This window comes from Montipora capricornis, chromosome 3, assembly GCF_036669925.1.
Source record: "Montipora capricornis isolate CH-2021 chromosome 3, ASM3666992v2, whole genome shotgun sequence".
Lineage (NCBI taxonomy): Eukaryota > Metazoa > Cnidaria > Anthozoa > Scleractinia > Acroporidae > Montipora > Montipora capricornis.
Genome location: NC_090885.1, coordinates 5,323,008 through 5,338,438, shown reverse-complemented (window position 1 = coordinate 5,338,438; position 15,431 = coordinate 5,323,008). Strand labels below are relative to the sequence as shown.

The following is a 15,431-nucleotide window of genomic DNA, read 5'->3' as shown; positions in this document are numbered from 1 at the left end:
AGAACCGTAACCATGGCAACAGGTTTAGCCCGTGAATAGGATAATAAGCAAAAAGGGGGCCCTTGGAGTGGGACTTGTGTAGTACGCGCAGGGAATGATGGATACAATACAATATATACAATATATATACTTAATTGACCGCTCCCCACAGGGGCTTTTCAGGGCCAATGAAACAATTAACGAAACAACAGAACACAACAACAACAACAACAACTGTTAAGAATCCCAACTGGCCGGAGGCAAGTCAGTTGGCTATTTACAAGTGCAGCTGGGAAGCTTAACCAGGGACTACCAGGAACAAATTCATTGAGTGGTCAGAGCGGGTCTTGAACCCCGGATCTCCGGATCTCAAGGCAAGCGCCCTAAACCACTGGGCCACACTGCCATGGATTGTGGTGGTGCGAGAAGTTCAAAGGACTTAGTTATGCTGAGAGAGACAAGATGTCGTGGACAATAGACTCTGTTTTAGATGCCTTGCAAAGGGACATTTCAAGAATGAATGCCCTTAAGTAAATTTTAGATGTCAGGTCCAAGGATGCAACCAAGATGGTTACCACACTTTGTTGCACCCCTCCACCAAGGAAGAAAGTCAAAGTAAGGCTGTGAGGAGTGAACGAAGGTCAGCTAACACCCCCGTTAATTGGCATAATGCAACGTGGGTTGAGAATCAAGAGCAGGGGAACAATCTAGTAAATAGGACTGAGAACAAAAAAGTATCAGTTAGTGTTGCAACTGGGGCCGGCGAGAAGTGAATTTCCTTGGGTGTCATTCCGGTCAAAGTAAAGGCCAAAGGGGGCGAAGAAGCGAAAGAGACTCATGCTCTTTTGGACAGTGGGAGCGAGATCAGTTTGTGTAAAGAGCAACTGCGTGAATCCCTTGGGATGGAAGGGTCAAGGTCACGTTTTGAGTTAACAAGGGTTACAGGATCTGCAAACCTGTAGACTTAGTTGTCATGTCTTTGGACAAAAGTGTTTGTGAGGAGCTATTGAATGTTCGGATGGTAGTAGAGATCCCTGTGTCTGATAGTTGTTTACAAAGTAAGGGTGATGTCATGGACTCGCCTCATTTAAATGACATAGATTTGAGTGAAATAAGTGAGGCTGACGTTGGATTAATTATAGGCTTGAAGGAGAACCCAAGGCTGTTTATCCCTTTAGAGTATAGAGCTGGAGGCAAAAGTGAACCTGTTGCAGTAAGATATTCCTTATGCTGGGCTGTGATGGGTCCCATGAACGGAAAGAGAAGCGCAAACTGTTGCTCAGTGAATCGTGTGAGTCTTGCAAATGAGGAGTTCATCGGTGTTGAAAAATCTCTCAGAGTCAATGCAGTTGGTGCAGAATATGTTGGTGAGCGGAACACAGTCTTGGATCAGGATGCAGTTGATACTCTCTATGAAATTCAGAACGAGGCCTTAGAGAGACAGTTGGAGAAGCTTTGGAAGACAGACTTCGGAGATTCTGTAGTGAAGTTAGATGTCAGCCCATCACTTGAAGATAAGAGAGCGCTTGAGATTATAGAGAGTAGTTTGAAACGGATCGATGGACACTATCAAGTAGTTTTGCCATGTCGATGCGACCCTCCATTCTACCCTAATAATCTTAAGATGGCTGAGAGGAGATGTGCTCTGTTAAAGAAGAGGTCGCAAAGTGACAGTGATCTTCTTGTAAAGTACAACACTGCTATGAACGGCTATTTGGATAAGGGACACGCTGAACAGGTGCCAAAAGAAGAACTGAACGCTGAAGGGAAGACAGTGTGGTACCTCCCACATCACCCAGTGACACACCCCCTCAAAAAAAGATCGTGTACAGGTAGTGTTTGATTGTGCTGCAAAGTATCAGCAAACGTCACTTAACCAGCAGTTGATGCAAGGCCCGGATCTAACAAATGGCTTAATTGGTGTGCTAAGTCGTTTTCGACAGTAACAGTGTGCAGTTGTGGCAGATATTGAAGGGATGTTCATGCAGGTGTCATTGGAGCCCAGTCAGGTGGATGCGTTGAGGTATTTGTTTTGGCCAAACAGAGATTTGTCTAAAGAGCATGTTGAGTACCGGATGTTGAAACATCTCTTCGGGGCAACATCTTCACCGTATGTTGCTAATCTTTGTTTGAAGAAAACAATGGAACTTTATGACGGTAATGACCTTGCAGTGACCTACACCGTTGACTGCAACATGTATGTTGATGACTTGATAAAATCAGTTGACACAGAAGAGGATGCAATCATCTTGGTTAAGAATCTGCGTGGGCTGCTGGAGAGGGGTGGTTTCCACCTCATTAAGTGGTACAGGAACAGCGAAAGAATTATGGAATCCGTACCGGAGTAAGAAAGAGCTAAAGATGTTGTCAGTTTAGAAATGGAGCGACTTCCGACAGAGAGCGCCCTAGGGTTGAAGAGGAACATAAACGATGATACGTTCGTATGGGACATAGTGGAGAAGTTCCAGAATTTGGTGTGTGAGAAGCCATTAACTAAGCGTGGTATGCTTTCTGTGGTATATAGCTTGTTCGACCCGATTGGATGTCTCGAGCCATTTACATTGAAAGGCAAGTTGCTGTTGCAGTTACTAACCAGAAAGAAGGCGGAATGGGATAATTATTTCTGAAGAAGAGAGAGATTAATGGGTCAGATAGCTTAGGGATGTGCCAAAGCTGAGGGAGGTACAGATGAATCGTTGTTACAAGCTGGAGGGATTCGGTAATGCTTCAGTTGTCCAGCTTCACATGATCTTTGATGCTGCTAGAGTAGAATACGGGTCGGTTGGATATCTGCGTGTGGTGAATGTCAAAGGTGTCATCCATGTTACATTTGTGATGGGAAAAGCAAGGCTAGCACCTTTGAAAGAAATCTCAATCCCTAAACTGGAGCTGGCGGCGGCAGCATTGTCGGTAACATTAAGTGCTGCTATCAGGAAAGAGTTTTATCTTGACGTACAGGAAGTGTACTACTGGACAGATTCATTGTCAGTTTTGAAATGCATCAATAACCGGACAAAGCGCTTTCACACCTTTGAGTCCAACCGGTTGTCAGTAATACGTGACGGTTCTTCGCCGCACCAATAGCGACATGTAACAGGGACATCAATTCTGCGGACGATAGGTTCGAAAGGAATGAAACTCGATGCAATGCTTCAAAATGAACGGTGGCTCAAAGGACCTGAATTCCTTAGGCGAGAGGAGTCTGAGTGGCCGCAGTCAATCAAAAGTTCCAGTTCTTGAAGATGATGATCCTGCGGTTAGTAAGGAGCTTCAGCTCTACGTGACAGCTGAAAGTCGGGACATCAAACGAGAGATCATAGCGTATTATTCCAGTTGGCAGAAGCTAAAGTTGTCTGTTTCGTGGCTGATACGGTATAAGTGTTGCCTCAAGAGTAATGTTGTTCAGAGTAAGCACAGCACATCTTGCGTAGCGGAGAAAGTGAACATGACAGGATTCCTCAAGGTTGGGGAGTAAAGTAAAGTAAAGTAAAGTAGACCTTATTTAACGTCGATAACTCGTAACAGTAATTCAACTGACAAACTTGAGGTCGACGGTGCGCTCATTTTACTCCCCCCACTCCATCAGTGCTCCATTTTACGGGTATTTAAAGCTACTAGCTACACGGAAAGGAAAGAAGTCGAAACAAGGATGCGAGATCCGGGAATCGAACTCAGGACCTCTTGCATCAAGGCCGCGCACTAACCGACTGTGCCATCCTTGCTCCTAAAGCAAGCTCAAGAAAGCTTAAAACGAGATTCTAAAGTATGTTCAACGCAAAGAGTTTCCAGACATGATGAACATGAGGTCCGGGGGCTGAAAAAAAGCCCTTGTCCACGGATGTCTGAGATCGATAGTAAGTGCATTTCAATTGATATCCGAGTTCCAAAAAACATTAAGGAAGTCGGTATTCATCATCATGGTAGAAGTGGAACGATATGGCATAGAACGAAGTGGTCGATCGAGAGCATCGGCTCACCCGTGCGAGCATATCAATTCACACTGCACCTTCCTTCGCTCTCGCTCTGTTGCAATCACTGGTTGATCTTCCTTTCTTTTTGCTAGTTCTATGGTTGAGAAAGCTCGTTTCTTAAGTCTTCAGACCCCAGACATATCAGCTAGATCGACTCTTCGTACAAAACACAGCACCGGATCGAAGTCTTCGTAGGTTTGCCGGGTAGGTTTGAAACCGGGCCGGTGTTTTTGGACAAATTTCGTCCATTTCTTTCTTCAATCCTCCTTTGTAGGAAGAAGATGCATTGATATACCTGGAGTCAAACTGGGATTTTTGCAGCTGACTATTCCAGGGCCGCTACCAACACAATATTCTCCGCAGGCTCTCCAATTGGCTTGTTGTTTGTATTTCCCGCTGCAAATCTAACACAACTGATGACGTCATGAAGACCTTTTTGGCCATGCGGGAAATGTCAAAAAAGTTGGTGCTGCGAAAAAACTCACTTCGGACATTTGTAGGGAGATTCTAATAATGAAGTCCTATCAAGCAAAGCCTAAATTTTAAGGATATGAAAAAAAAAAAAAAAAAAAACTAGTGGTGAAATTTCGAGTCATGTACACTTTACAGCTCCTAATTCTAGCTCTTTTATTTCTAATTCATGTTCTAATCGCTGTTGTTCCAACCTTTCTTGTTGCTCTTTTTCTTCAAGCCTTTCTTGATTCTTCTGCCAGAATCACACATGAACCGGGAAATCCCTCCACTTGTCACTTGTCACACAATATCACTTGGAAATCACAGACGGGGAACAAGGTCCCGAACAACAACCACAACCGACTGACTAGAGAGCCGATTTTAGCTATCGGAAGAGAGTCTAGAGGTTTCCAAAAGTAACTATTTTCAGCTATTACAACAAGCTCTGTTTTAAAAATATGAGTCAGAGACTATTTTGAAATTGATGAGTCACAGTTCCAGAAAATTCTTGATACAACACCGTGTGACATTTTCCTTCACGAACTTTCCAGATAATTGCAATCCCTGAAGCAACATACACAGAAAGCAGACTTCCATGCTGACTTCCGCCATTTGCAAACTGTGAGCGCTCCTAACCTTTCAGGAGCTGCATCTTGTGACATAACAAACGGGCTTCAGATATCCATCATCCAGTTACCATCCATTGCCAATGGGCGTAGGTAAGCCCTGGGATGCTTCAAGAGATTGCTTCCAAACCATTGCCTGGTAATTAGCACTCGTGGTGTGAAGCTCAATACTATGAGTTGTAGGGAAGGACAGCTGATTCAATAAGAAGGCTGATGAAATCCAGGGCTACGCAGACAAGCTTGACACCAGGCGCGTCTACGATGCGCTTTAAGGCTGTATACTGACCCCGGTCCTTGGCTCCTCACCCCTCCTAAATGCAGATGGGATGCAGCTGCTGACAAAGAAGAAGAAGATCTTGGAGTGGTAGGCTAAACACTTAACAACGTCCTTAAACGCCCTACCAACATCAACGACGAGGCTGTAAATATGATTATTGCTGCGTGCCATCTCCAGGAAAATGCCAGGAGCAACAGATGGACCTCTTTGTGACCTTTGTCAATGTAACCAAGGCTTTTGCTATGGTCAGCAGAGAAGGCTTGTGCAAGATCATGGGGGAACTTTAGTTGCCCCAGCAAGTTCATCACAATCCATCATGACATGATGGTGAAAATTCTTGATGATAGAGATGGGTCAGAGGCCTTTCCATTAATAAACAGCGTCAAGCAAGGCTGTTTTCTTGCCTCGAGTCAGTTTAGTATGGTATTCTCTGCCATGCAGACAGATGCCTTCTGTAACTGCGAAGATGGAATCCAGATCAGGTACATGGCAGATGGCAGGTTGTTCAACCTTGGTCGCCTGCAGGCTGTTATGATGGTGAAAGAGACAGTAATCAGAGACCTCTTCTTGGTGGCTGATGACTGTGCAGTCAATGCTAGTACAGAGGAGAAGATGCAGCACACAAGCCTGCGATAACTTCAGACTCACCATCAGCTCCAAGAAGGCTGAAGCTGTGAACCAGCCTGCACGAGGAAACCATCCCAGGAGCTTCGCTTAACAGTGAGGGACATCTTCAACTTCGAAGGACAACCAACACTGGGAAAACCTGTCATTCCTCTGTTTCTTTTGGCAGAACACCCAGTACCTATTTATTTATTTTTTGTACATATCCCACCATGGAGTGGCATATTCATTAGGGTTTTACAAATTCAAAATTGTAGATTTGAATGTACCAATGACGAAAGATGCTTACAAGTACATTTAACTAATGATATAATCATACCTAACATTATCTGCTGTTGTTCCTGGATGCTTTTGATGTGGGGATGGGGGAGGAAATAGTGAACTTAAGAAGGCTTCGGCTCGTCTGGCAGTCTCTGGTTCTGGTGGTGTCTGCTCTCCTAGGCCTGATAGACTAGAATAAGAAATCTTTTCTTCACAGGAGCCGTCCATGCCTTCCGTCTTCCAATCTAATAAAGGCCACTTGTAGTATCACACCCTGTCATGGCATGGAAGGGTAGAAGGAGCTTACAGAGGTCTTTCCCGAACTTCCTTGTGCGACAATGTATTGGAAGAAATCGAAGCTTGTCCTTTATCCTTGTAAGAAACCATAGCTGGGTGAAGCTCATTGGGTTATATGCATGAATGCAAAGGATGGCAGTACTAACTTTTTGTCTGCCTTCAGACTGCTCTTAGTAATCTCGATCCACAAAGCACTTAGGAAAGTCTTCAGGGTTGCCCTGTTTACTGGATTTGAGATGAACTTGTTCCATTTTTTTGCCACTGGCATAGCTGGACTGCATATCCTTATTTTCTTTAATATTGCGTTTAGTGTTTCGCGTACTTAAGTTTTCTATATGGTACCCGAGGCCAAATTGAGTTGATTGTTTACTATAGAAGTATCCCCCCCTACCCACACCTCTCCTGACTAATTGTAGGGTTCCACAATTCACAGTCGTAACACTATTGATATCTTTGGGTGCGAGAGTGAGGCGAGGTAAAACCTTAAGATGCCATCTTGTGCATTTCTGAGCGGAGAGGAGACATAATGTCTTTCCTGTCATGAACTTATCTGCTTTGTTCATTTTACTTTGCTCCTACCGTTGCTGAGGAGAAACAAAATGATCAGCTCATAAATTTTCCACGTTTGTATCTTCAACAAACAAAAGAACAAGTGGTTTTCAAGAAATCGCCCAAGCTCACAATGCGATTTTGCAATTCATAACTATTATAATATTATGTGATAACAGAGTTTGATAGGTTAAAAATTAAGTTAAGTTGAAAAACTGAATGTCTTTTTCTTGCAATTAACTTTCCCTACTTCAAATATGTTGTTCACTTCTGTTTTGTGTCGATTCATAAACCATTGTCGACATAGTGAAATCAGTACTCGTTTATACCCTCTTAAGCCATATTGAAGTGAAGGCCATCAAATTGTGGATTAACAAGCCTACAAAATAGCTGCATACTATCGATCGTAAACGTCCGTGGACAAGGGCATTTTTTCAGTCCACTTCACGGACCATTGATTTTAGTCTGCGCTTAAAAAAATCTGATCACGAGATAACATTTTTGTGGCTCTGCGGTTTCGAAAATACCGGTCACTTGGCGGTTCTGCTTCATTCTTCCCACGGCCGAGAAAAGAAGAAAACCTGAAGAAAAGTTTCCACCTTATTTCCTCGTTACTGGCTTTATTGGATGCAGCATTTGACACAGTGACCCATGATGTGTTGCTCGATCCTTTGCATAATTAAGTTGGTCTACGTGGGAATGCTCTCAATTCATTCTACTCCTATCTTTCTCAACGAAGTCAGCGAGTCTCTATGCATGGAACTCTGTCAAATAATTTTGACTTGAACTGTGGTGTTCCACAAGGCTCCTGCCTTAGGCCTTTATTGTGTGGGATTTCTCCCACACTAAGTCAGCGCCAGCAATATTTATTTATTTACTTATTTATCGGTTTGTCTACAGCTCGTCACGTGGTTTCTAGTTTGGGTGTGTCGACGTGAGAAGACTGGGTTCCAGTATACTGTGTCGTTTATGTCTCGTGGGCGGCCATTTCTTTTTTCATCCATTGGTTCTTTGCTGATTTAAATTTTTTTCGCGTTGTGCTTGTAGTTCACGAGGTAAGTGGAAGTCGTTTTCCTTTTTGCCGTTTTCGTTAAGTATATTTAAGTCTTAATTTCTTATATAAGTTCGAATTTGGCCTCAAAATATCGCAATTGATGGACGAAAGCCGATTACGTTCGCGTTTTTTTTTTACCTGCGTCGTTTCTAAATTCTGAGACTTTTCTTCCGTTATTTCTTCAGGTGTTTATAACAGAAGATCGTTTTGTCACGGGAGCTGGTTGGCTTTATTCACAAGCCAACAGTCATCGCCTTGGACCTTTCGATTTGGTGCAAGTTGTGCCCGCTTATATAAAAGGAGTCATTGTACTTTCGCAAGCCAACATGCACAGAGCGAATGGATACACCATTAGACAATGTTCATGAAGCAAGCATTTGACTGTGTATTAACACCTGATCATTTATCTGTATATCTATTTATTACTGGAGGTGGTGGATCATGGAAAGTCACCTCGTTAACACAATCTATCATACTGTAGTCAAAACGTTTAGATACGGAGATATGAATCCATAGAACCCTACAGTTTTACTACTAGCACCTACTGGAGTAGCTGCCATTAACATTGATGGAACAACAATAAATACTGCTTTAGCAATCCCTGAGAAGACAGGGGATACATTGCCTACCATATCAGACCAAAAAAGAACCAGAATGAGACTATCATTATCACAGCTAAAGCTTCTAATAATAGATGAAATTTATATGGTGTCAAATACTGCTTTACTTCATGTTCACCAAAGATTAAAAGAAATATTTGTTCCTTCCAGCTCTCAATTATTTACTAGTTTAAGGGTAATTGCTGTTGGTGATTTATATCAACTACCACCAATACAAAAAAAATATGTTTTTGAAGATTAACTGTGATGCTTTAAACCTTTACTATCCTTGGCATGTTTTTAAGATGACTGAGCTTACAGAGATTGTGAGACACAAAATGACCAACCATTCATTGAACTGTTAAATAAATTCAAAACGGGGTCACAAACTGATGAGGATATTCATTGTATTCAGTCCAGGTCAATAAATCCATTGGATGAGAATTACCAACCCAAGCTTTGCTTTACAAATACGGACTGAGAGTAATCCTGTTACACAAAAAACTAATGCAAATACAAAGACCATAACATCAACTGACAGCCATTGATCAATGTCCACCCAATGTTTCAAAACAAGATATTGACAGAGTACTAGCAACAGGAAGATCAGAAACAGGTGGAGTTGATCATGACATCCTTATCAAAGAAGCAGCCAGGGTTATGTTAACTACTAATGTTGACATAGCAGACAGGCTTATTACGGTAATGGTCAAATGGGTATGATTGTCAAAATCGATGTCAATAAAGACACAAAACAACCTTCAATAATATACATTAAATTTGATGACAGCTGGAAGGGCCTTAATTGACAAATGCAATAATACTTTTGGTAAAGAAAATAGATTGGTACCCATTCTAATTAGGCCTAAACAGAAGTTTTTAGGCCTAAGGTTGGCTTTTTATGAATGTTTAGGATACTTTCTGTATTGGTAAAACAATGACCTGTAACCTGTGCTTTGTACCTGCCTCCTACCACTCCATACCATGTTTTGTTAGTTATTATGCACTGGAGCTGTTTTAACAGCCCGGGTATCGCTGTTCAGCTATTGTGTTTGAAATGTCAGTTATTTAGTTTTTGCCTAGTTCTTTCAAAACTTAAATTTTTGCTTTCCCCTTCTCAAAGATTACAACGCGAATCATAACTGTAATACCTTACTGTGCAAAAGGGACTGAATGACAAGAAAACAAAACAATGTCTCGTTTATTCAAACCGTATCAAATTTGAATGAAATCCCACACAAGTACGCATTGCGGACCTGTTTTTATTTGTGGTTTCTGCGTCTAAGCTATTTACTATCATAGAGAAACATTTTCCTAATGTACATTGTTTTGCTGATGACATGCAATTGTATCTTAGTTTTAAGTCTGATGATACGTCCAGTTCTGGATGAAGCTATTAGTGCTATGAATAGATGTATCATTAACTTAAGGAATTGGATGATTAGGGATAGGTTAATGATGATAAAACTGAGTTGATATCAATAGGAACTAGACAGCAATTAGGTAAAATCAATGATGTATGCAATATTTCTGTGGGTGAATATGATATTTATCCTAGTTTGTGTTTTAGAAATCTTAGTGCATGATTCGATAATAAGTTGTCAATGTCAACGCATGTAACCAAAATCTGTAATGCCGCGTTTTATTACCTACATAATATTAGAAGGATTAAGAAGTATTTTTCTCAGGATTCGTAATTAAGGCTTATTCATGCCTTTATCACTAGCCGTTTAGACTATTGTACTGGACTTTTGTATGGCCTTTCTAAGTCGCAAATAGTTAAATTGCAATGTGTGCAGAATGCTGCGTCTAGACTTGAACTGAACTTAAGAAAGTATTTGCATATTTCTCTTGCGTTTTATGAACTTCATTGGTTACCAGTACCACACCGTATTTATTTTAAGATCTTAATTTTAACATTTAAACGTATTCATGGATTGGTGCCCAAGTATATCATAGAATTAATTAGCATTAGGCCTAGATCTATATATAATCTTACATCAAATCAAAGGTTATTGTTAGACCCTCCTAAAAGGAAAATGCTTGTCACTTCAGGTGATAAATCTTTCTCTGCTGCCGCTCCATATTTATGGAATAGTTTGGCGGCTGAAATACGTGATATTCAGTCATAAGCTATTTTTAAATGTAAGCTGAAAACTTATTTATTTCTTGTAGTTTTTAAAGTGTATCCTGTTTGATATTCACTCTCATTAGTATTACTAATTAAGTTTATTGTCATTATTATAAATATTCTATTTTATTAATATACATGTAATTAGTTTTGCTAATTTGAATTTGAATTTTATTGAAGTATTTTAAGTTGTAAAGCGCTGTTGATCAGTGAATGTAAATAGCGCTCTAGAAGTTATTATTATTATTGTCATTATTATTATTATTATTATTATTATTATTATTATTATTATTATTATTATTATTATTATTATTATCACAAGACTTTTCCTGGGTTACCCGTACTAGCTTCAGCTGGTTTTACTTGCTGTCGACATTGTTTCGCACTTCTCTCTTTGGGGAGAGCAACAGGAAATAGCGTCAAGAGATCGGTATTTTCGAAACCGCAGAGCCACAAAAAATGTCATCACATGATCAGAATTTTTTAACCACAGACTGAAATCAACAGTTTGTAAAGTGGGCTGGAAAACATCCCTTGTCCACGGACGTCTGAGATCGATAGTACATGAAGTAAGTTGCAGGTGGCATAAGTCACTCTGTTCCAGTCTCACAGGTATGGTTTGTATTATGTTGTTGACTGTCGCAAAGAGGGGGGGGAATCAAAACAATGTTCCTAAAAATTGATGAACATTTAGTGTTTTGGGCATTTCGTTCCATCAATTGCCCCGATTGGCTGATTGTGTGATGAAAAACCGAACCAGAGCTTAGGATTGCGCAGAGCTACAAAGAACGCCTTGTATATTTTTTTAATGACTGTTTGACGAAGCTGTTCAGCAAAAGTGAAACAAAGGAGGTTTCGGAAAGAACATGGCCAGAAAATTGCTTGAGAAGGTTCTAAAAATCTTGGTTATAAACAGTAAAACGTGTAGTTTTAAACACTCAAAGCACACCACTCAGTGTTGTGCGGGATTTTTAGGAATTGTGCTTTATTGTGCCGGTTTGATCAAATTGTGTGGTTCCGCACCTGCGAATACATGAATGTACATGTACAAGTATCTGGACTTCATCTTGAGAAAGATAATTTCTTATGTTAGCAGCTATATTTCGAAGGTGATAGAAGGATGTTTTACAGGTATCAGTAACACGATTCTCTAGATTCATAGTCTTTACTACAGGACCCACAGTGTAGACTCCTTCACGTTGATTATTTGTTTCGATTTTCATGGTACGTCTTAAACCACAGCAAAGCCTTGCCATGAATACCAAATTTTGAAGAAAATCTATTCACCAGAATCTCGTGGTCTACTGTGTCAAACGCTGCCGACTTTAATAAGGGACGTTTCAGTGCTGTGAAAAGTCTTTTAGGCTGACTGCAATGTCTCATTTAGATCGTTTTCCTTGAGCTAGTTTGTGAGTTGAGTTGATAGGAGATTACTTTTTGTGGTATCTTAGAAATAAATTTTAAGTCAGAGATGGCGGAAGAGACGGAAGAGTTGCATAATCAATTGACAATTTCCTTGTTACTGAAGGCAGCAAAATGTCAAAGCAGTGTTTCATTATTGATGCTGGAAGCGGATCAAGAGCGCAGGTCTTGAGGCTGAGAGACTTTATCAAGCCTTTCACTTGGTCGTCGTTCATAGTTTCGAACTTATTGAGCCTCACACCGCAGGGATAGTCTTCGAGACACGGATCTGTAGTCGGTTTATATCTGCTAGATAGATCGTTCCTAATATTTTTTATCTTGCGACAGAAGAAGTCAGGGAATTTGTTCGCTAAAAATCCTCAGAGGATTGACCATTCGGGTAGCATTTCATAGATTTTCGATCAAGAAGGTGGCCGATAGAATTAAATATGATCTTTTGATTACCCTTGTTTCCTTGTATTATTGTTTGAGTAATAAGTTTGTTTTTCGTTCTTTCTGAGAGTGTTCACGACTTCGCACTGTTCTTTATCCGTCAACAGCCAGACGGGATTTGCGCCAACACGTTTCTAAACGTCATGGTTTCCTCTGTTCTCTATGAATGCCATCATTGTACCATGCTTCCGTAGTTCTTAATGTACGTATTCGGTGTCTTTCAGGAGCATTTGTCGATACCGCTATGGCAACGAAAGATGATAAATTTGACTATCTTTTTAAAGGTATTTGTGTCGTTAATTATCTTGTCCTTTCTTCTCAAGTGGTATTTCATCCACTGGATCTTCATTTCAAACAGTTATTGTACATTTTTACAGTTGTTCTGATTGGCGACTCCGGTGTTGGCAAGTCAAATCTCCTCTCAAGATCCACAAGGAACGAGTTCAATTTAGAGTCAAAGTCGACCATTGGAGTAGAATTTGCAGAGAGAAACATACAAGTCAATGGAAAGACTATCAAAGCACAAATCTGGGACAACGGTAGGTTGTTAATCTGCCGTATAAATTTTGTTGACAAGCTGTTTGTATGGCTCGATGAATTGTACAATCTTTTGAGACCTCTGGGTAAGTTTTTCAGCAGTTGAGTGGGGAGTGATGCACATCTTTCCTCCCCGGAAACCAGGGACAGAAAGTCTTGATCAGCCACTGTCTTTCCCAATCATTTGGTGGACAACACAGTTTGCGATGCGTGAATTTACGTAATTTGTAATTCTTACTGTACATTCCTAAAATGTAGAAAACTGAACCTCCTTGATGTTATATCAACGGTTCCACAACACAGGCACAAACATTTCCTGCATCGTCAACTTTCGCTTTTTCCATTTTTCTCAGCCGGGCAAGAAGAATACAGAGCTATGACAAGGGCGTAAGTTTTATTTACCTTTATGCAATTAATTGCTAATTGGTCGTTGCTTTGATCAACAAGTTTTCGAATGAAGTTTGCTTTAACCGAATTTTTTGCAACATTAATATGTTGAAAGCTGATATAAATGTTAATTACTCAGAGTGGCAACATGAAACATTTCGAGGTTGCCATATACATTTTTGCTCTCACATGCTCCAAAAGTATTCTGAATCATAAATAAGCCAGTGTCATGCATCTTACAAAATGATTCCTCTGTACTTGTTGGCTGATAATATCTCAACAGTAGTAATAAACCACTCTAATGCTTGTCATGTTAAGAAACATGGGGAAGTTTCTTTTGGTTTACAATCGTGAGCAATATGAAGTCCATATGTCGTGAAATGTGTAATCCCTTCTATCATGTCTCAAGTTTCATTTTATGGGAAATGCTTTTCTAGGACATATTTTGTTTATTCAAGGAGTTTATCTCACGATGTTGGATTTTGAGATGCTAAATGTAGTTAATACTGTACAGGGACTTCATACCAACCACCGTTATTTTAATTATCATTTTTATAGCTATTACAGAGGAGCTGTCGGTGCTCTTGTGGTTTATAATATTGCAAAGTATTTGACGTATGAAAATGTCAAAAGATGGCTTAAAGAACTACGAGATCATGCTGATAGTAACATAGTTATAATGCTTGTGGGCAACAAGAGTGATCTGCGGCATCTCAGAGCTGTTCCTACAGATGAGGCAAAGGCTTTTGCAGGTACTAGTGTTGTGCATACATTTTAAGGCCAACAGTTCAGACGCCTCTCCACTCGTGTGCCAAACCTAACTGATGGAATAAGTCCAGCAAAAGAACTGGGTCTGAATCAGTTTGGAGCGGCAGTTTTAATTCTGTGCAGCAACGCTGTTAAGTTTGACGAGGTCTTCTGTATTATTTGACATTGAGGAGGCGTGTGTTTTACATGATGCTCTTCTCATGTGCTGAACCAAATGCATCAATTATGGTAATGTATAAAAAAGTTAGGCAAACCCTGGACTGTTTCTCGGGTTTGCATAACTGTCTCGAATTCTCCCAACTCCTCCTCGTGTTTAGATGAGGCTATGTAGACACAGAAAAAGTCCTTTAATCTTCCTGTAATTAACTCCTACAAGTATTTGGTATCACACCCAATTCTTTACTTTCACCATATATAAAAATAATACGTATTAGGTTCAACACACCGTATTCGGTCTGATCACTCCAAAGTCGGACCTAATGAATTAGGTTGAGGGCATGAGTGGAGTGGCGTCTGAACTGGGCCTTAAGCATTGATTGGACCTGCCCTGAAATAGTAATTACATTTTTTGCATATCTTTTGTCAAAATTATGACTTTCTTCTTGCTTGTTTTTAGAGAAGAATGGTCTTTTGTTTATTGAGACATCATCTCGTGATTCAACGAATGTGGAGTTGGCCTTTCATAGCATTTTAACAGGTTGGCATGAGAATTAAGGTTTCATGGCTTTATCAGTGCCACATTGTTTGGCAGTGTCATTTCACTGGCAGTTTAACTGGCTGTAAAAAGTATGCAAGGTTTTAAGGGGAATAGGACTTACAACACTCATCATTCTGATAAATTGCTGGGGCAGTAGATCAACAAGACAAATCAATATTAATTTTTAACAAACACAGTACGCAAGAGCAATATAGGGTTGGTTTATTGGTGAATGCATGCACCTGCCATCAATGTGCTTCTGGTTGTATAATTCCCCAGCTTTATTCCCCAGCCTTCTTCTTTATTCCCCAGCTTTCTTATCTCATTACAAACCAACATTTTGAGTTCAATTTCTGTAATTTTATGT

The 15,431-nt window shown here is 40.3% G+C and overlaps 3 protein-coding genes across 3 annotated transcripts in view; all 3 read left to right on the top strand.

Annotated features, from left to right (window-relative positions):
• The first annotated feature begins 1,955 nt into the window (after positions 1-1,955).
• LOC138039738 (uncharacterized) lies at positions 1,956-2,327 on the top strand. The gene has a single exon (XM_068885588.1). It carries the CDS (start codon positions 1,956-1,958, stop codon positions 2,325-2,327), a length of 372 nt encoding a protein of 123 aa, XP_068741689.1.
• Positions 2,328-2,667: 340 nt separating this feature from the next.
• On the top strand, positions 2,668-3,063 carry LOC138039737 (uncharacterized). Its single transcript, XM_068885587.1, has one exon. It carries the CDS (start codon positions 2,668-2,670, stop codon positions 3,061-3,063), a length of 396 nt encoding a protein of 131 aa, XP_068741688.1.
• A 9,846-nt stretch (positions 3,064-12,909) lies between these two features.
• Positions 12,910-15,431, top strand: part of LOC138039736 (ras-related protein Rab-11A-like) — a 42,867-nt gene continuing 40,345 nt past the window's right edge. Inside the window, exons 1-5 of the mRNA XM_068885586.1 lie at positions 12,910-12,959; positions 13,053-13,214; positions 13,566-13,599; positions 14,158-14,351; positions 14,984-15,064. Of these exons, the coding sequence (XP_068741687.1) occupies positions 12,920-12,959; positions 13,053-13,214; positions 13,566-13,599; positions 14,158-14,351; positions 14,984-15,064 (511 nt within the window). The 5' untranslated portion in view covers positions 12,910-12,919. The remainder of the gene's footprint in view (positions 12,960-13,052; positions 13,215-13,565; positions 13,600-14,157; positions 14,352-14,983; positions 15,065-15,431) is intronic.